This window comes from Phragmites australis, chromosome 2 (genome assembly GCF_958298935.1).
Source record: "Phragmites australis chromosome 2, lpPhrAust1.1, whole genome shotgun sequence".
Taxonomy (NCBI): domain Eukaryota; kingdom Viridiplantae; phylum Streptophyta; class Magnoliopsida; order Poales; family Poaceae; genus Phragmites; species Phragmites australis.
Genome location: NC_084922.1, coordinates 23,126,403 through 23,146,561, shown reverse-complemented (window position 1 = coordinate 23,146,561; position 20,159 = coordinate 23,126,403). Strand labels below are relative to the sequence as shown.

Here is a 20,159-nt window from a genome sequence, read left to right as displayed (position 1 = left end):
GAGGGTTATAGCTAATTGGGATCAATGAACAATCGATCAATATCAAATGCATCTACTATTTTTCCTATCTTTTCTATCTAGCTTTCTCCTGTAGTCCCCTCTCTTCTTTGATCTCTCTGCTTTCTGTTCAGCTGGGTTTCAAGACCAAGCTAGGGCAAATCGTTGTCGTGTTGTACCATGACTAGCTCGCCTAGCTGCTGCACGTTGGTGCCTTCTTCACTGCTGCCCTTTTATTCGTCAGAATCAGAAGGTGTTGCTGCGTCCAGCGGCTGATTTTGCCAAGATCATAAGCATCTAATCGCTGTCGTAATCTTTGTGTTGTGCGCAACAACTTTATTTTGAAAACAGAGCAAGATCGATCGACTTAGTTATTTTTCCAAAAGATGTGAAGTAGAGAGGGATTATTCTACCCCACTCGTGATCAAGGTGGAGGTTGTCAACGTACGAGGCAGAGATGCACGGCTCAAGCCTCTAGTAACCCAGGTAGAGAGCTAGGTGATTATTAGTTTTTGGAACGCTTCTATGCGTACGACGGGGTTGCCCGACTTCGATTCGTTACGACCACATGTAGAGCACGGCCCTGGTCCCACGAGCACACTGCAGGCACATACTCTGGTCGTACGGGAGTCGGTTGAATCAGTTGGAGGCAGATCAAGATCGCAGAAGGAACGATGCATTTCATTAAAACTTTGGGCTTCGTTGGATAGATGTGATCAGGCCCACTTGTGTTGAGAGGAGAAATTAACTAATTTCCGGGATGGGTCAAAAGTACAATTCAGCCTTGTTGGGCCGCGAGTCCAGTACGCAAGTTGTGCTCGGCCGTCGCGCCACCAGCTCGGCACTCGAGCCTTTTTTCTTTCTTTTCTCCTGCTGATTTTGCCTGCCGGATGCTGTCTGTAATCGCGCGACCACGCCGTCCGGTGAGGCGGTGAGCGTTCTCTCTGCGGCGCACGTTGAAGAACACAACACGGTCGCCGCACGCTGCTCTGTTTGTCATTCGCAACCACCGGCGTCCGACCGACCTGGTGATCGCGCTTCGCCTCCTGCCGAGAGAGATGCGCGACACGATCGACCACCCCTACCCGATCGACACAGGATAGGCAGAGGATTCCAGAGCTGTTTAATAATTACGAATTGCATAGGGATGGAGGTAGCTGTTGGGCTTATTATATACTTTTTCCTGTTTTAAAATAAGTGTCGTGTTAGGTTAAGTATAGTTAACTGTTTAAAATTTTAGTTATAAATTATTGTTTTATCTGTTGAGTTTGGATACTTAAAAAAGATAAAAAAAATATTTTTATAATAGTATATTTTTATTATATTTTATTAATATATTATAATAAAATAGTAATTAAAATTGTATTTTAAAAATCACATCGATATCTAAAATGGTTTTTATTTTGAACCCGAGAGAGTACCTAGAAACGTGCTAATACAATAGACGTCACCATGATAATGCATCGCTTTTTTTTCGAGGATTCGGGCACAATGGCAAATGCGAACAAAGAAAAGCACATGTCACATAGGATGTATCTTATTCCCGTTTACCAACTTGTTCCATAAACTAGCACGTAGTAATCACCGGTTCCCACACAGGATTTTTAGTAGCAACTTGTAAGATCCTGGGGATGGGTTTATCGCGTTCTTTAATGCCGCAATCTTTCTGCGTTTGACAAAACGCAGCTCTCCATTCATTAAGCACCAAATCTTTCGTTTTCTCTCCCCAACCATCCAAGACGACTACTATATTTGTACATCAAGAGCAGTGCCCGTCGCTGTCGATGGATGCTCGTCAGCCATCAGCAACGTCGCGATCCGCTTAATCGACAGAGGTGCAGCGATCCTCAACTGTGTGCCGACAAAGATGCGATGCAGGGCCTGGCCCACTTGTCAAGTAGACAAAAAGATGGAGCTATACATATACGAGTGTAAGAACAGATACTAAATCGTAGTCGTAGCTGAGTGGAGCGCTCGTACGTAGTGCCTGGTGATGGGTGCAGTACTTCATTTAAAAGGTTCATCTGTTTCTGACTGGTGTAGTTTAAGCTGCCCCAGGGTCGGATCTACCGCTGGGCGCATCTGAGGCACCTTCAATTTGTTTATAAAAGAGGAAGAAAAGAAATAGATGGTGAGAAAGAAGAGGAAGTCCTTACTTAGGCTTCATTTGGTTAGATTTTTTCTAACTTTTGTTTCTCAAAAATCATAAACATATCCAAACATGTTGTTGTGGTTTTTAAAACGCTAAAAAACTATCTCCTATAAAATGAACTAAAAGCTAAGCAACTTTTTCTATCTTTTAATGTGTTAAAAAATTAAAAATTTATTATAAAATTAATAAAAAAATCATCAGCCAGAAGCTAGAAAATAACTTTTTAATCTAAAAACTTAAAATATCAACCTAACCAAACACAACCTTAATAGTCGATTCGCCACTGGTTGCTCCAGCCTGGATCGCAGGAAGCTGTGTGACCTTGGCAGCCCCTGCCGCGCCGGCAAGGAAAGTGGTACAGCCGGGAGTCCCCAATTGCCCAAATGCTTGGGAACCTGCTGGAAAGCGCAACAGATTACTGATGGTGCCGGGTCCGATCGGCGATCGGCGCTCCTACGGCACGTGCGGATGGGATTGACGAATAGCACGCGGGAGTAGCGTCGTCACCCACCAAGGGCATGTTTGGTTGTTCACGTGCTCTCAGTCTAACTGTATGAGTCATACAGGCTGAGTTGAGACAGGCTGGGAAGATGCAGTAGGGTCTGTTTAGTTGGCTGCATGTGTTCAGTCTGGTTGAGGAGAGATTGTGTTTGGTTGTCTGTACGAGTATATGTTGTAATACAAAGGAACTCACTTTTTTACCAAATAACCTAGATTGAAAATATTTTTATAAATTAGTATATCACCGGATACAAATATTAGTGAATTTTTACGATTTTTTGAGAATTTTAATTAAATATTGACTTGAGCTTTTTAGATCAAACTAATTAAAATGGGTTGTTAGTGACCTCTAATTTATTCACGAAAATATTTAGAATTTTTGGACCTCTAAATAAAATCGAAAGTTAAATAAATAAATTCATATACACAGTGTATTTGCATCTTTCCGGCTAGGCCCGACGGAAACGGCCGATTCCAGCGTTTCCCCGAGACTGGCTGGGTGCATACAACTGCATGAGCGGGTGCAGACCTCAAGCGCTGGCCCAGGCATCCAAACAAACTTCTGCGTGAGCAAACTGCATCGACGGGTGCATGCACGAGCTGAGCCACCCATCCGAACACGTCCCAAGTCGGCAAGCCGAATCAAGAAAGAAATGCACGCATCTAGCCGTGGCATTTCTTGATTCTGTTCATCAAGAAACCAATGTGCAGTAGCAAGTGAGCGGAAACGATTTTTAATGCTGATATGTCCGATCGATGATTTGGTTCCTCGCTCGTTCCTCATTTGAACTCTCCACCTTGGCACCTTTCGTCAACTGACAAAATCACTCGATTGGTTCCCATCTGGGCTACAAACCTGTCGTTCTCTTGCCACGACGACGCAACGAACGATCAAGAGCAGCGCCCCTTCGCTGTCGCTCGATCGGCAGCATGAGCTGGTTAATCAAGTGTAAAGAAATAAGTGTTGGGTGAAGGTAGAGAGGCTGCATTGCAAAGTGAAGGCACGGCTGCGCTGATATTTCCACACCAATCGAGAGAGACTTCCTCCCCGTGCAGCCATCCAATCTGAGTACAAATATTTCCGATCTGTAACCAAGTTGTCGAGACCATCACGAGTGAAACATGAAATTCACGAAACATAAACCACATGGAGTACATACAACTGATACAAGTGTAATTGACCGTGTGAGTGAATGTTGTTGAGGTCGTTGTTAAGGACCTTACAACTTCTTGGCTCAATTAGCTCATGTTCAGGACTCACGTCTTCCGAATGTCGTTTTCAAACTTTCAGATTTTGAAGTAATCATCTTTTAGAGTCATGTATTTCGAAGTCTCCATCTCCTAAAACCATACCTCCTGAAGCCTCCACCTTCCGGAGCTATGCTTCTCTGAAGCCCCCGTCTCCGGGGCTCAGGCAGACTTCCCAAAAGCTACGAGATAAGTTGTCAAGCCTTAAGAAATATCTGCTAGAAGAGGAACACCGGTCAACCTTTGCCTGTAAGGAAGTGATCGGTATTAAGTAACTAGGCCAATGGACACCGTCCTAACACCCCAGTACGATGGAGGTTATCTTGACACCCGTGGCAGCATGACGTCAGGCCGCAATTGACGACCGGCTCACCCCTCAGGGTGCAGGCATCACAATAGTTACTATAATAAATATTTATCTTCTATACAAGATAAAAAATAGTTATTCAGGATCAAACCATGTAACTCGATCGGGTTTTGAATATTTTGCATATAGCGATAACTTGTACGTTAAGCTACGTATAACCCTATAAATAAGAGATCATGATCCTTAGGAGAGGAAAATAGTAACACACAGGATACAGAGTTGCATCAACATAAAGTCACGCTGTGATACTTTTCTCAGATTGATCTATTTTCCTACTATCAATATATTTATGATGTTTCTTCTACTCAAACTTCATCTCTAAATTTAGTCTTCTTAAAAAAAAAAAAACTCTCGTTATACTTGCTGAAACAAGATAATATCTTATGCTAACAAATATGAGCCGACGCGTGGTGTGGTACTGTGCCCCGGGAAGCAGGGAGGGTTCGCCGTGTGCACATGCAGTACGAGCAATCAGGCATTGCACACTTCGTTTAATTTTCGCCGGTATCATTGCAGAGATTTTAACGGCAACCTACCATTGGCACTACTCCACTATGATAAGCAAAGGTCCCAGCTCGTCACGTGGCCGCTCCGGAACAAAATTTGGAAGGATCAGAAGCCGCTTTTTAGCTAGACAGGAAGGACAGACCCATTATTGGTTCGCTAGCTATGCAGATTCCAACTGTTAGTTGCCGCCAAGCTGGCTTCTTCGTACAGGATTATTCTTGTAGATCTAGGGGTTGGTTTCATCTTTCACGGATGAGACCGTAACAATTAGGGATAAAAATAAAAACAGTAATTCAGTATTCCGACTTAGGCACGCTGCCGACGCGCGTCACTCTCGTAAGTTATGGATCTAACCTATATCTATCGAACACGTACGAGCCATATTGCCTCCCTAACCGCAATGGAGCCAACCGCCGAGTACAATGTACACGCGACATAGCCGTGGAACAGTCCATTCTGACCATGTCGAGACTTATTGAACCGGCCGGCCGGCTGGAGTGGCTGTGGCGATGCGCGGCGTTGGCGACTCGCTCGAGCTCATTGAACCCCCTATCGCCGCAATATCTTTGCGGCACGGGGCCCATGAGGCCGGCCATATGTAAGCCGGGTTGACCTTTGGAGATGCAGCCGCGGCGGCCGCGACGGTGACTGAGAGAGAAGGCAGCGCGGCCGACATATCGGAGGGTGGCGCCGGGATTTTCAATCGGGTTCTAACTTCCAGCCAAGCTCTCGACAAATCGTAATAAAATCCCGCTGAAGTAGCTGCGCCATTCGTGCTAAGCTTTGATGACTTCTTTAGCTGTAAAATTTTAATCGTCAAGCTCCAGCAGGGTGTTCATTGGTTGGGAGCGTTCGACGAGACAAGGCCACCCGAGCGTGAGAGGCGTCATTATCTTGGTACAGAACACGTAGCTCACGAATAAAATACTCCCAAATTAAGGTGGATTACTCTTGCAAAAGGACCGGCCCTCCCACTCCTGGACGCAGTTCCCCCTTCCCCTCTTCTCCTGTGCAGAAACAACTGCAGCAGAGCTGTCCGTTACTCCGGCCGGCAACAGGCAGGCAGGCAGGCAGGCAGGCGCGCATCCACATCCCCAAGCCACAGTCGGGTTCCCGTTCTGGTGCGCGTGCCGCGCCACAGCGTATAACTGCATCCATCCATTGGCAGCAGGGCAACCGGCCGAGCGAGCGCAAGGAAAGGGACAGCGGTGGGGAGATAAAATCCGCCCCGTGTCCATCTCATCTTCTCTCCTCCCCAGTGCCAGTGCCAGTGCCAGCCGGAGAAGAAGCAGGGGTGCCAGCAGCGAGCGAGTAGCAGGGCAGGGATTGTCGATTCGGCGCGTCCGCTTGTTGTTCGCCGCTCCTCGTCAGAGAAGCAGGGGAAGGGGAAGAAAGAGGGAGGTCGGCGGCATTTGGAGCATGACGGGGTGCCGCGGCGGCGGTTAGGCGGACGGGAAGCGCTGATTACGGAGAGCGGCCCTGTGCTTGGGGGTGGCGGCCGTTCCTTCTCTTCTCTGCTTCGCTTTGCTTCTCCCGACCGGATTGTTCGTGGAGGTATGCGCCGTCTGTTCCGTCGCGGTTTCCTCGCCCTGTGTCTCGTGGACTGCTCCGGCCTTTTTTGTTTTTGTTTTCCTGCTTCGAGTTGGGTCAGATCTGGCTCGCGAGACGCTTCACCCGCTTCATTTTTGCCTGCTTTTGCGCTGCTTGTTTTCAACATTTGGTCGATTTGGTGCTTTCCTTCATCTCTGCTGGCGATTGGGGGCAGATAATTTGGCCTCCGTTGTGTTTGAGCTCTGCTTATTTCCGACTAGAATGGAGGAGCCATACAAAGACACTCGTTTTAGTATGGAAAGATTGGTAGCCTACGGTTTTGCAAACAACCTGTTCTTCCATACTACTGGAAGTGTGCGACCGTCCTCTTCAAACAACCTGTTTCGTCAATAGACACCGACGCAATTTCGCAACTCGGCGGATTGTGTTCTAGTGAGTTCTCTACCATACTACTGGAAGTGAGCACTGGAAAATTTGCTACACTCCTGTCCCAAGTACAACTGGTTCAATATCTCACGCCTTGTTTTTCTGTTGTGTGCGCTCACATATCAACTTTTGAGAAAAGTAGTAGAACAAATGGATTTGGCTTCCATTGCTTTTCTTTATTATGCCTTTTCCCTCTATTGAATTAACAAAATAATCAAAGTTATTTGAAAAAAGAAAATAATTAAAGTTGACAACTTGGCCTGCCTAATGCCACCTTTAAAGCTCTGCCGGTATAACTTTTCTTGGTTCCGTTTCAAGATTTCCAGGATGGGTTTACGCTTCACACGGACGTTTCCCAGTGGAACGAATTTATGCAAAGGTTATGGGCTTTTGAGCTGTTACGGGTTCACGCCTTAAATTCCGCACTTAAAATCAGGGAGTTTTTTTTAATTAATTTTGTTGCTTACTCATGGGCCGATGATCCAAATAGGAGTCCAATCCAAGGAAGGTCAGCATGAACTTGGTTTGCATTGTTGGAGCCAGATGTCTGCTCCCAAAACTGACCAATTGCTAGTTGTACACAGAAAAGAAATCTTGTATACTATCATCAGTATGTACTATTTAGTGTTCCACTGCGGTTGCTTCTCAGCTAGTATTTTCTGGGTTGATGTCGACACTTGGCAGCCCATAGTTTGTAACTATCCATTTAGTATCTCATAGCTGTTAGGAAAGGAACAGGAAACTGGGTTTGCCTATACTAGTATCACAGTCATCGCTTCATTTGCATGGCTATTTAGTACGAATGATGGAACTTTTGTTTTTTGTCGATGTCAGATAGGATTGCAGCCCCTATCCCAGAGTTACACATCATATATTCATATATGGTGTGAAAACTTATAATGCTGCTTCACAGTTGTTCTTGTTCCTCTTCGCAATATTAAATTATGAATCAGTAATCTTAACTGGCCATGCCTATCTGACCATCTGTTAATTCTGATCTCTTTTCTTCTTGACCGATCTTTGTGCTGAGAAATCAGTATTGGTTCAGTACTCATTACATAAATCTGCAAATAAATCATTACATATACGCTGCTGAAAAATTAAATGGAATTCTAAGGAAGCATATGTTGGGAATCACCGGCTCTCTTGTGGTTTATGCAAGCATTCTTGGCACTCATAGAGTTCAAGACCTTTTGTGAACAAAGTTTTGGTTTTTTTCTTGTTTTTTTGAGGAGAAAGCTTCATTCAACTCGTGGTTATGTATAATGGTTCTCTGGTACCAAGTAAGAAGTTGGATTAGGATGTAAAGAACTTCCAATATTATTTCGATAGTGACTATGTGTTTTCTCTTTACAGTCTATAAATTTAAATTAAGTCACCCCAATAAAGTGTTTGTCTCTTGATATGTTATGTTTTCTGCTACCATGCTGCTCGTTATTTTTAGGATTGGTTGTGAAGCTGCCACTAGGTATCCAAAAATTGTCACTTTGCCACAGGAAATTTTATGTTTGTTTCTGTTTAGAAGTGTGTTTGCGTGTCATCATACTAGCATGGCATGAAATAATTGTGTTCTTCCTTACATCTTACAGATAACATCTCCCAAGTTGTTTAAAGAACAACTATGGCTACTATTCAAGACATAGTTGTCTCTGCAGCTATCAACATACTGAGTGCCATTGTGTTCCTGCTAGCATTTGCTTTCCTACGGCTGCAGCCTATCAATGACAGGGTCTACTTCCCAAAATGGTACCTCAAAGGTGCAAGAGAGAGCCCAAGTCATGGGGGTGCATTTGTTCGGAAATTTGTCAATTTGGACATGCGATCGTACTTAAAGTTCTTAAGTTGGATGCCTGCTGCTCTCAAAATGCCAGAGGATGAGTTGATAAGCCATGCAGGACTAGATTCAGCTGTCTATCTGCGGATTTACTTAATTGGGTATGTGAATTGTATTTCATGTACTCTGGCCATTTTTTAACTCTTTTGTCTGTCGTATCAGTTTCTCCCTCCCCAGCTGTACCTTAAACATTAATCTTTAGTTTCCATCAGCCAAGAGCTTGGTTTCAGTTAGCCTAGGCTTATTTGTAAATAGGCCTGTTATTGGTTTATAAATATTCAGTTAACATCTGAGTGTGTAGGTTAGTTAAATGATTACTCTACACTACTTAACAAATGCTATTCTAGGTCAGAGAAATGAATTGGTGCTGCTAACTTTGTTGGTAGCTTTGTTGCATTAATACGATACTAGTTTTTTTAGTTCTGTTCAAATATATTTCTTAGAGCTGTTCTACTTCTTTGTAACAAATAGAATATCTATCGTTCAGAAATCTTTCTTGAGAACTTCACTTGCATTGATTTTTTTTTCGAACCGGCAAGAGAACTGCTTGTCATTATATTAAGGAGAAAAGAACGGACCACAACCGGAGCTCAAGAGCTCCAAAAACAAACCCAAAAATGCCACAACCCCAAAACACAACGAAAAGAAGAGGAGAAGGGGACAGACAAAAAAAAGGAAAAAACAAAACCCAAACCCCCTAAAAAAAAAGCAGACACATCAAGCTAGCAGCACAGACAAACCCCTCGCGCCAGCCACGGTCCAAAGCATAGCCTCATCCCAAATCGCACCCTCCAGCCGTTGACCATAAAAAACGCATTCGTTTCTATGTTTCCAAATACACCAAGCTGAGAGGATGATCAATGAGTTTAGCCCACGGCGACGTTCTATTGGAGCTTGAGATGTCGCTGTTCGCCACTAGATGCTGAAGCAAAGATCAGACGGTTGAGGAGTGAGCTGTTGCAAACCAATTTTGGCCAAGACATGGAACCAAACTTGCCGAGAGAACACACATGAAGTGAGCAAATGTTGAATTGTCTCCTCTTCCTGATCGCAAAAAGGGCACCGAGGTGGATGAGGTAAACCCCAACGAGCAAGGCGATCCGCAGTCCAGCACCTGTTCTTGATGGCTATTTTTTGGTGTTTGTTGATCATATTACATACGTCTTTTTCTATTTCTATTGATTCTAATTTTTGCTATTTCCCTCGTGTTGCATTTGTTTTATCCGCTGATTAATTTCCATCTCCATGATTTACTTTAGCAATGCTTTTACACTGAATTGCGTTTTCTTGATTATTGCAGGCTTAAAATATTTGCTCCAATTGCGTTGCTAGCATTTATTGTTCTTGTCCCCGTTAATTGGACCAATGATACCCTACAACTCATGAAGGATGTAGAGCACAGCAATATTGATAAACTTTCAATATCCAACATACCTTCTGGATCGAAAAGGTTAGCACTAGATGATTTCCGTAGGCTAGTTTATGTATGCATGCTTCTGAGTCGGACAATATTTAAAACAACCTAGTCACTGGAACAAGAAATTTCCAGATGATGTGTATGTGGTTGGCTGAGTTGGCTGAGATTAGAAGGTGCGAAGGGAAAGGGGTGATGTTGGGACTGTACAATATATAAATAATTACCATAGGCTGGTTTATGCATATCCTCAAAGCCACCTCTGTGACAAAAACTGATTTGGGAGAAGAAGAGGTGGTAGATTATATGTTTATTCAAATTCAAATTTCAAAAGTATGGATTATGGTTAAGATGCTTAGTGGTTGTCTATGCATTTTCTCCATAAGATATGTTTGTATGCTATTGTGCATCATTTTTAGGATCATTAGTTTATTGACACTAACACGTCCAGCATCCTAAACTTCGAGGATGATTCCTGCCAATTAGATATGACAATCAGTAACTATTTGCAAAAATCTGATCTGGATATTTTCTGGTGAGAAGGGATTTTAGTAAGATAATATTATTTTTGAGGTGTTAGTAAGATAATATTGGCATAACAGTATACGACCCTGTTTGCCCTGTCCTTCAACTTTAGAATTCTTGTTTCAATTTTTCAGTGTTAATGCTCAGAAATCTTAACTTTTTTTATGTAGGTTCGCAGCTCACTTGGCTATGGCTTATGTTGTCACATTTTGGACCTGCTATGTACTGTTACGGGAGTATGAGATAGTGTCAAAAATGAGACTGCGTTTTCTTGCCTCAGAGAAACGCCGACCGGACCAGTTCACGGTATGACTGTTTGAAGCCAGCATATTCCCACTCTATTTACTTGAATCAAATAAATAATTTCCAGTTAGTAAAAAAAATCCCATGGTCTTTTATGCAACTTTTATCACTAGTTAAAACTATCAATATTACAATATTGTGGAAGTACTTCCAAGACAAATTTACATATTGTCTTCACATGTTCAATATGCATAGATATATCAATAGATAAAGTTCAAAAAGTTAGACCGAATGCCTTCACATATGCCAAAACAACACTCTTTTGTGACTGGAAGGTGTAAAAAAACTCGACCAATCTTGGAGGAACTAGGTGGTATTGTGAATAAGAAGAAATAGACACCTAAATTAGAGTTGAAGATGACTCAAACATAGGTGGTCTAGGCGTACATCCACACCCTCAACCAATTGAACTTGGAAGGAGTATAAACTATTTTTACAACTGTACTGCTGGGTTATGTATAAATTATTACCTGCTCAAATCAAGCAGGTTTACAGAGAAAATGAGATGTTTACATTTGTTAGGAATAGTAACTTATATTCCCTGGAGGCAATAAGCTAGTATATGTACATGTATAGGTGAGCAATATGTAGAAAACCCCCTTATAAGATGGGGATATTACAGAAGCACACGATATATCTCTTAACACCCCCCTCAAACTCACAGGAGATCAACCACACTGAGTTTGGAGAGATAAAACATGTGCTAAGTTGTACTATATCTTCGTGAAGAAATCAGCCAACTGAAGCTCTGAAGAAACATACTGAAGAGTAACCTCATCATGTACCTGTATTCGTGTGTAAGAAGCATCAACACCAATATGCTTAACATGCTTCACCAGATATCGAGCAATACTTATAGCACCTGTACTATCAGAGTTAAGAGGAGTAGATGCAGGAGACGAAACACCAAAATCCTCAAGTAACCACTGTAACCAACTGAGCTCTACTATCGACAACGTCATGGCTCGCAACTCAGCCTCTGCATTGAAACGAGAAACTGTTGTATGCTTTTTAGTCTTCCAAGCAATGAGAGTACGAGGAAAACAAAGAAAACAGAAAGAGATCGGCGATCAAAATGATCACTAGCCCAAGTCGTGTTAGAATAAGCGTGGAGCTATAAAGAGCTGGAACGTGGAAAGAATAGACGACGAGAGATAGTCCTACGAAGATATCATAAATCACGTAGAAGATGACTATAGTGGAGCTGAGTGTGAGCAGAAATGAACTGACTAAAGATGTGCACTGCATGAGAATTGTAAGACAAGTGATACCAAGGTAAACAAGACTCCCAACAAGATGGTCATAGCAGGTGGGATCCGCCAGAGGCTCACCACTAGTGGACCGAAGATGAAGGTTAAACTCCATGGCAGTTTCAACAGTGTGCTCATTAGTGAGAGAAGTACAATCAAGAAGATCTTGAATATACTTCTTTTGGGACAAAAGGAAGCCCTCAGATGTAGAAGTAATCCCAGTAACGAAGAGGGCCCAGATTGAATATAAGAAACTACCCATTGAGACGAGCCTTTACAAAGGCAATATACTCAAAATCATCTCCTGCAATGATCATGTCATCAACATACAAGAGGAGAAGAGTCCGACCACGAGACGAAGTGTGAACAAGGAGTGCAGGATCATGAGCACTAGCAGAAAAACTAGCAGCAATGATCACAAAAGAAAAATGCTCAACCCAGGCACTAGGGCCTTGCTTACGGCCATAGAGAGTGACGAAGACAACAAACCATACCCTCAAGAATAGAATACCCTGACGGTGGGTGCATGTAGACTTTCTGCCGTCACCGGATTTGGTCTCTGAGGTCCCACCGCCACCACAGATTCGTCGAGTGCTGCGACTAACTGAGAAGGGTGCTAGATTCGCCATATCCTGCTCTGGCTTCTTCATCTCCTGCCAACTACCACCACTTGAGAGGCCGTAGAAGGAGGTTGGCGTTGAGTTGCCGACGCTTGACGATCTGATGGAGGCCGACAACACTGAACCAAACCGCGACGACACGGACAGAGATGCGATGGACAACCTGTTGCCATCTCATTGAGCAAAGCGCCCACGATGAGCAGGCATGATAGGCGGACGAGCAACGGATGGAGGACGCGGTCTGCACCACAGGCACATTGTCAGATGCCTTCCTGAGCCGAGCACCAGTGCTGACCTGAGCACAACGACCGGTGGAGGCGGCTGACAGAGAAGAGCCGGAGCCAGGGAGGAATTGGCAGGAAGAGAAGTCGACGGGGTGAAAAAATCTAGGGTTTAGGGCAAGTTGTGGCGTCCTCAAAAGGAACACCTAGCTTTTGATACTATGTTAGGAATAACAACTTGTATTTTTTGGAGGCCATATGCCAATATATATACATGTACATGTGAGCAATATATAGAAAACCGACACACAATATATCTCTAACAACATTCACCCACATGTGACACGTGAGTCATTTCTAATATGCTTCACGAACAACATGTTATCTCAATTGATTGAATCATGCCTCAAATACACGGTGGTGTCGAGATACTTTACTGTGTTGAATATGATATTCTTATCGTGAGTTATTTTTTACCTGGATGTTGACGTGAGAACCCGTATTGTAAAATTAAAATGCTTCTGTTCAAGAGGATTTTTCTGTTCTGATTTTGACTTCTTAAATGTAATTAACCAATGATAATTTTCTAGGTCCTTGTGAGGAATATACCACCTGACTCAGATGAATCAATGAGTGAACTTGCGGAACATTTCTTCCTTGTGAATCATCCTGATCACTATCTAACTCATCAGGTAGTTATATATTTCATTAATCCATATTATGATCTTTGTTTTGCTATTGAATTCTTATCTGTATCATTTTTGTTAGTATATCGTTTCTCCGGTTATTATGGTTTGGTAGTTCCAAGTACATACAAATGCATGATATATATAATAGGTGAAACCATGTCCCATTCTCTTACGTGTAAAGTTATTTCTTAACGTAAATACATTTTTGGCAACTTGGATGGATTTCTATTTGATTCCTTGTGAAATGTGATTTAACTGATATTTTGATTTCCGCCTTATGCTGTACAACAGTACCAGCTGTGTTATTGTTACTTCGTTGCATGAACTTCTGTAGGTGGTTTACAATGCAAATGAGCTTGCTAAATTGGTCAAAGAGAAGAAGAAGATGAAGAATTGGCTTGACTACTATCAGCTGAAGTATGAAAGAAATACATCTAAAAGGCCTACTACTAAGGTTATTCTTCAAAAATAAACCATATGCATCTACTTCTCTGCTATATTGTTCTTTACCTTTTGACGAAAATAGGATTTTTTATGTTTTCATTCTAATTCTTTGTGTTATTTTCTTCTGCTGCAGACTGGTTTCCTTGGATGTTTTGGTTCCACTGTGGATGCCATTGAATACTACACATCGGAAATTGAAGAGATAGAAAAGGAAGTAAGTCGCAGCGTCTGTTCACTGTGCATCCTTTGTGGGTTCAGTTATGTATATACAAGAATCCATAATATGTGGAATCAAAGGCGCCTCCTTCTCTTTGAGGGCTAGAAATTTTCATATTAATCCCAGATTCCTAGAAATTCTCACCTTAATGAAGGAGAAAATAAAGTATCTACATCATTTGTTTGGTACTGCTGGATTATAAACATATATTTATTTGTAATTTCTAGCCATGAAATTACGTGGGCAGTTTCACTAGTTCTTGAATTAATATAGTTGGCCCTGTAGGTTGTCTTTTTTAAAGCGATTCTTGGTTATTTTACTGAAGCAAAATATGCTACCAAAGCATTGGACATTTCATACTTAAGTATTTTGCGGGCACTATAATGATAATTTAAGTGTCAACTTTAGATAGGACTAAATAAATAAAGTGTTGCCTTTCACAATGTTACTTTTCTCCTTTTTAAGAAGGATATCTCCAATCCCGCTAACTCTCAGATTTGCTACTGGTTGAAATGATATTTAGGAAGCAGAAGAGCGTGAAAAGATTGTGAAGGATCCCAAATCAGTTGTGCCAGCAGCGTTTGTTTCCTTCCGATCACGGTGGGGTGCAGCAGTTTGTGCTCAGACACAACAAACCAGTAACCCAACTGTTTGGTTGACTGAATGGGCTCCAGAACCTCGTGATGTGTACTGGGATAATCTGTCGATTCCATTTGTTTCTCTTACTGTTAGGAGATTGATAGTGGCAGTGTCATTCTTCTTCCTGAACTTCTTTTATGTGGTCCCAATAACATTCGTTCAATCTCTTGCCAATATTGAAGGGATTGAGAAGGCAGCTCCATTTCTGAAGCCTCTGATTGACATGTATGCCTACTTGAACTTGCTATTTCTTATACTGAAAATGGTATATTTTCAGTTCTACTGTATTTTGCTCTTGATATTTAACTTCCCTTATGTTAGACTTATATGTCAATATGTCCTATAGCTCTATGTTCACTATCCAACATAGAGCCAACTTTTTGTCAAGAAGACAAATGCAGTGCTATGATATTGAATTGGTCTAGAGAAGTTCAAAATAGCTCGTATAGAATATGGCTGTGTTGGTGTTTGAGAATAAGACTTATTGTAAAATTTACAAAATAGGAGTGTTAACCCTTGACGGTCAAACCTATTTGAGTTTATCAGGGTTCAGTGTCCTATAAATTAAACCAAAACTTTGAATTTACAGCATCTGACAAACTATACATGGCGAGAAATAGACAGATAGATCCAACTAAACTTCGAGTTACGAAGAGTTTAACTACATGCTCGGATCATTTCGAAGCATAGTTTGGATGTTATTGATTTATTGAGGGGCACAGTTCTGGTGTGACTTTGTTTGTATTAGTCATTCGTTATTGCATTAGTCATTTGTTATTTCCTTTGCATGTGTATGTTTATCATTGATGGGCCATACCATGCTGTGTTCAGTGCTAACACAAAGCAAATTCATGATAGCCGATATTCTTTTACCGTCCCTAATACAAGACTTACTGTATAAAAACTGATGCTGAGATATCTAATATATTGAACTTATTTTGCTTTTCACCTAAGCATGTTTTTATTAATTTGTCAGTTGTCAGGCATTTTCAAACTTCTCAGCAGAGCAAGTTAACATTTCCTTTTTAGGTTAGCAGAGTTAGTTCTAGTATGGTTCACTGAGTTTTTTAGTAACAGTACAGCTTGATAGGTACTCAAGCTTGTTATATGCCTGTTTGGTATTGAGAATTTAGTTTAAGCTTGATAGGTTCTGAACTTGCCTAATTATGCCATTTGGCTCCACCCGTCAGTTAACTGAAAACTGAAAATGACATGACAGATCATGAAGGATTCACTAAACTTGCTTTTGCCATTTATATCACTGCCATTTTGTCACTTAACTGAATATTTGATTCAACAGGCACGAAATAAATTATGCCAGAAAGTTAACTTTGGGCATGGAATTGTCATCCCCATATTTTATTCTTGTACTCTGTTGGCATATTCCTGATTACTGAAAGTTTTTAGTTCAAATGTTGTTGCTCAGGCGTTTTATTAAATCTTTCATCCAAGGGTTTCTTCCTGGAATTGCTCTGAAGATCTTCCTTATATTGCTACCAAGCATATTAATGTTTATGTCTAAGGTTGAAGGATTGATATCAGTGTCTTCACTGGAGAGAAGATCTGCATCTAAGTACTTTATCTTCTTATTCTTTAATGTGTTTTTGGGAAGCATTATCGCAGGATCTGCTTTAGAGCAGCTAAAAAGATATCTTCATCAGTCAGCAAATCAGTATGTACTACTTTTTGGCTATCCTTTATGCTGCACATCAATCCATTGTCGTTCTTATCATGTGCTAAAACATTTCGCTATATACTTACAAGTTGACAAATCATCCAATATCTCTCATTTGGCTCAATGAAAATATTGCACTTAAGCTATAGCTAATGTGATCATAGAGAATGTGTGAAATAGTGGCCAACTAAGAAGGTGAAGATAACATGTGAAAATGTGCAGGCACACATGCATTATATCATTTACTTGAAAATTATTTATTTGGCCGTTATTTTTGGTGTTTTTTTGTGTTTGCTATCTGAGTATCTGACATTAACTTGAAGGTCTTGATATTGACCGTCATATTTGAAAGGTTAGAATAATAGCTCCTTTGATTCTCCTTTTAAACTCTGTATTTATTTGCTGTATCCGATTTACCTATTTTGCAGAATACCAATTACAATTGGTGTAGCAATTCCAATGAAGGCAACCTTTTTTATAACATATATAATGGTTGATGGTTGGGCTGGGGTAGCTGGTGAAATATTAAGATTGAAGCCATTGATAATCTTCCACCTGAAAAACTTTTTCTTGGTCAAGACTGAGAAAGACAGAGAAGAGGCAATGAACCCTGGAAGTATCGGTTTTGACTCGAATGAACCTCAAATACAGCTCTACTTTTTACTTGGTCTTGTTTATGCTGTGGTGACACCATTCTTGCTCCCATTCATATTGATATTCTTTGGGTTTGCATATATGGTATACCGCCACCAGGTAATATTCTCTGGAACAATCATATTTGTGAGTTGGCACTTTTAATGTATGTTTTCACTTACCATTGCACCTGTCCAAGTGTCCTCCTTGTGTTTGGAGGCTGTACTACATTATCAAGAACTTATCTTTCTATTTGTTTTTGAGTTTATAGCTTTTGTCGATCTGTAGTATTTCTGCTCCGTCATGTGTTTTCTGCAAATAAGTTCAAACCTTCGATTGAGTTATGATATGTTCCGACTTTCAACTTTGGTGTATAACACTGTTATACAATTTTTACACTGTTTCAGGTAATAAATGTGTACAATCAAGAATATGAGAGTGGGGCTGCATTTTGGCCAAGTGTTCATGGACGTATAATCACAGCATTGATCATATCACAGCTGCTTCTCCTTGGATTACTAAGCACAAAAGGCGCTGGCCAGTCAACACCAGTGCTCCTTGTTCTTCCTGTTGTAACCTTTTATTTCCACAAATACTGCAAGAGTCGTTATGAACCTGCTTTTGTGAAATATCCATTACAGGTAATGTTTTTCTTCGAATTTTGGTGTTCAAATCACTGTATATCTTATACGCTGATCATGCTTCTTTTGACGTGATGTCGTGAACATTAAGAAGTCCTTGGTGGATTCTTGAATATAAATATGAATAATGTTGAGTTTGTACATTATTATGTTTGTTGCTCGGGTTTTTCTCATAATTTGGAAGTTCACCATTCAGTGTGCACTGAAAAACTGTAACCAAGGGCCCCAATTTCTCGCATGGTAGTCTGATATCTAGTTACTCGTAATATTGCTCAGGAGATGAAGATCAAATGCTGACTATGACTTGAACTACCTTGTTCTGACCAAATTTTCCCATGATGTTCTTTTAAGTTAAATTTACGCAAATGACCAAATATTGTAGATTTCATTTATAAATACCATAATTGGTATAAAGTGGTTTATTTTGGACTAGCTGTCTGCCAATTTTAGGCCAAACTGACTTATTACTGCTTTAGCGATAGTTTCAGAGGTACATTACTGGTTACAGCCATAAGTAGTGGAACTAATACTATGGTACTGACCGCCAAGAAAAATGAAATCGAAGCAACTATTCAGATTATGTCTTGTTCTTGCATGAGAAATTTGTATGCTTTAGCTTGAACACAATTCTGCAGCTTATTTGTGAAAAGATTGTCATTCAGGATACCTTTTTGGTGTGCACGTGTGTGATTGGATCTGTATGTAAAGAACCTGCCAAATTACTTTTCTTTTATGTTTTTATTAATATAATAACACAACTGCTATCCCACTAAATTGCTTTCAAATTACCATTAGTGTTCTGGAAGGCCACTGCAGTTGATGTTGTAATAATCGGCTGTTCTCACTCTGTTGATTCCATGACCCCTACAGGCTGTTTATTCAACCTGTATAGTGTATAACAAATGTCTGACATGTCAGATGAAGTTACAAGTCTAGATAAGAAATGTCAGGCATCAATTTGTTCGTTACATTTTTCCACCTCTCAGCTCTTGCTTATAGGATAAGTAGTGGATTGTAAATAAAAATGTATGCTATTGCTTTACATAAAAACATGTGTACCAGCCACACCATCGAAATAACTACAAACAAATTGTCATTTTCTTTCTTTTTACAGGAGGCAATGAGGAAGGATACCCTAGAACGTGCAAGAGATCCTGGATTTGATCTCAAAGGATATCTGATGAATGCCTACATCCACCCAGTGTTCAAAGATGATGACCATGAGAAATTCTCCGTGGCTGATGAACCAGAGGCTGAGCAAGTTCTCGTCGCAACCAAACGGCAATCCAGGCGGAATACCCCAGTCCCCAGTAAATACAATGGTTCAGAGTCACCTTCCCTGCCTGAAATTGTAAATGATCAACGGCTGTAGGCTGGTGTCGCAAGTATGCACTTTCCCAATGTACATTAAGTAAAGGGCACCATAGTGATTTTGAATACCTCCTAGTTTACAATAAGGAGTAATGGCCAATATAGTATGCATACACACTTCTTTTGCCTTTTTTTACCCTGTTCTCTTGAATTATTGCTTCTGTTATGAAGTTGTGGTTGGGATTGCCTGATCTAACCGAGCACTCGGTTCACTCTGGTTTCTGGGAAGTTAACAACGGTTTAGCAAGCTCGCTCCTGACAATGAATTGAGTCCCATCTTCCATGGCCATGGATTTTACTTTGTTTTCAAAGTATTTATTTATTTAAGCTTAGAAACAAGTATTGATAGCAGTCACGTTCTAGGATAGGATTTGAAAATTTGTGGAGCTAGGGCTGGCAGCCAGCAGCCGACCAGTAGAGTTCACCTATGGTGGCGTTCGCAAATACTCATGGAAAAGTGTTTTTTTTACTCCCTATAATTCCAAATATAAGTCTATTAGAATATTGACGCGGTCCTAGTATGATACTTTGATTAATAATATCTATAAAAATATATTATTTTAAATAGAGTTATATATTATGAATGTATTTGTCACGATGAATCTAGTAACATTAATTTTATGTTATAAATCTATACAATTTTTTGGGTCAAACTTAAAAAGGTTTGACTTAGATAAATCTAAATAGACTTATATTTGAGATTAGAGGGATTAAAAATATGTAGTCGAGGACTACATTTTTCAATACTCCAATTTACTTGTTTGATGAATAGCAGACATATATTTGTACTATTGGTCATATTTGTTGGTCTCTAACGCCGCCCTGATAGCCCCACTTGGAAGGATTGGAGATGAATGATTGGTGGGTAGCAACGGGAGCAGGAGTTGTGTACGGATGCAAAAGGATTGCAGGCTCTGGGACGAGTCCAGAGTCC

The 20,159-nt window shown here is 40.9% G+C and overlaps 1 protein-coding gene across 2 annotated transcripts; it reads left to right on the top strand.

Annotated features, from left to right (window-relative positions):
* Window positions 1–5,550: 5,550 nt before the first annotated feature.
* LOC133903643 (calcium permeable stress-gated cation channel 1-like) lies at window positions 5,551–19,421 on the top strand. Of its 2 annotated transcripts, XM_062345078.1 has the most exons (12): window positions 5,551–6,326; window positions 8,339–8,684; window positions 9,884–10,033; window positions 10,693–10,828; window positions 13,507–13,608; window positions 13,940–14,059; window positions 14,183–14,263; window positions 14,790–15,130; window positions 16,332–16,577; window positions 17,009–17,333; window positions 17,621–17,854; window positions 18,969–19,421. In XM_062345078.1, exons 2-12 carry the CDS (start codon window positions 8,371–8,373, stop codon window positions 19,224–19,226), a joined length of 2,307 nt encoding a protein of 768 aa, XP_062201062.1. In that variant the 5' UTR covers window positions 5,551–6,326; window positions 8,339–8,370; the 3' UTR covers window positions 19,227–19,421. The 2 variants fall into 2 exon arrangements, with proteins under 2 accessions (XP_062201062.1, XP_062201071.1); XM_062345087.1 differs by lacking the exon at window positions 8,339–8,684.
* Window positions 19,422–20,159: the final 738 nt, after the last annotated feature.

Bases quoted from the DNA above. Each gene is read 5' to 3' on its own strand.
- LOC133903643 (XM_062345078.1), top strand. From the start codon at position 8,371: ATGGCTACTATTCAAGACATAGTTGTCTCTGCAGCTATCAACATACTG. The intron at 8,685-9,883 runs GTATGTGAATTG...TGATTATTGCAG, and splicing joins CTGCGGATTTACTTAATTGG to GCTTAAAATATTTGCTCCAA. The intron at 17,855-18,968 runs GTAATGTTTTTC...TTCTTTTTACAG, and splicing joins TTGTGAAATATCCATTACAG to GAGGCAATGAGGAAGGATAC.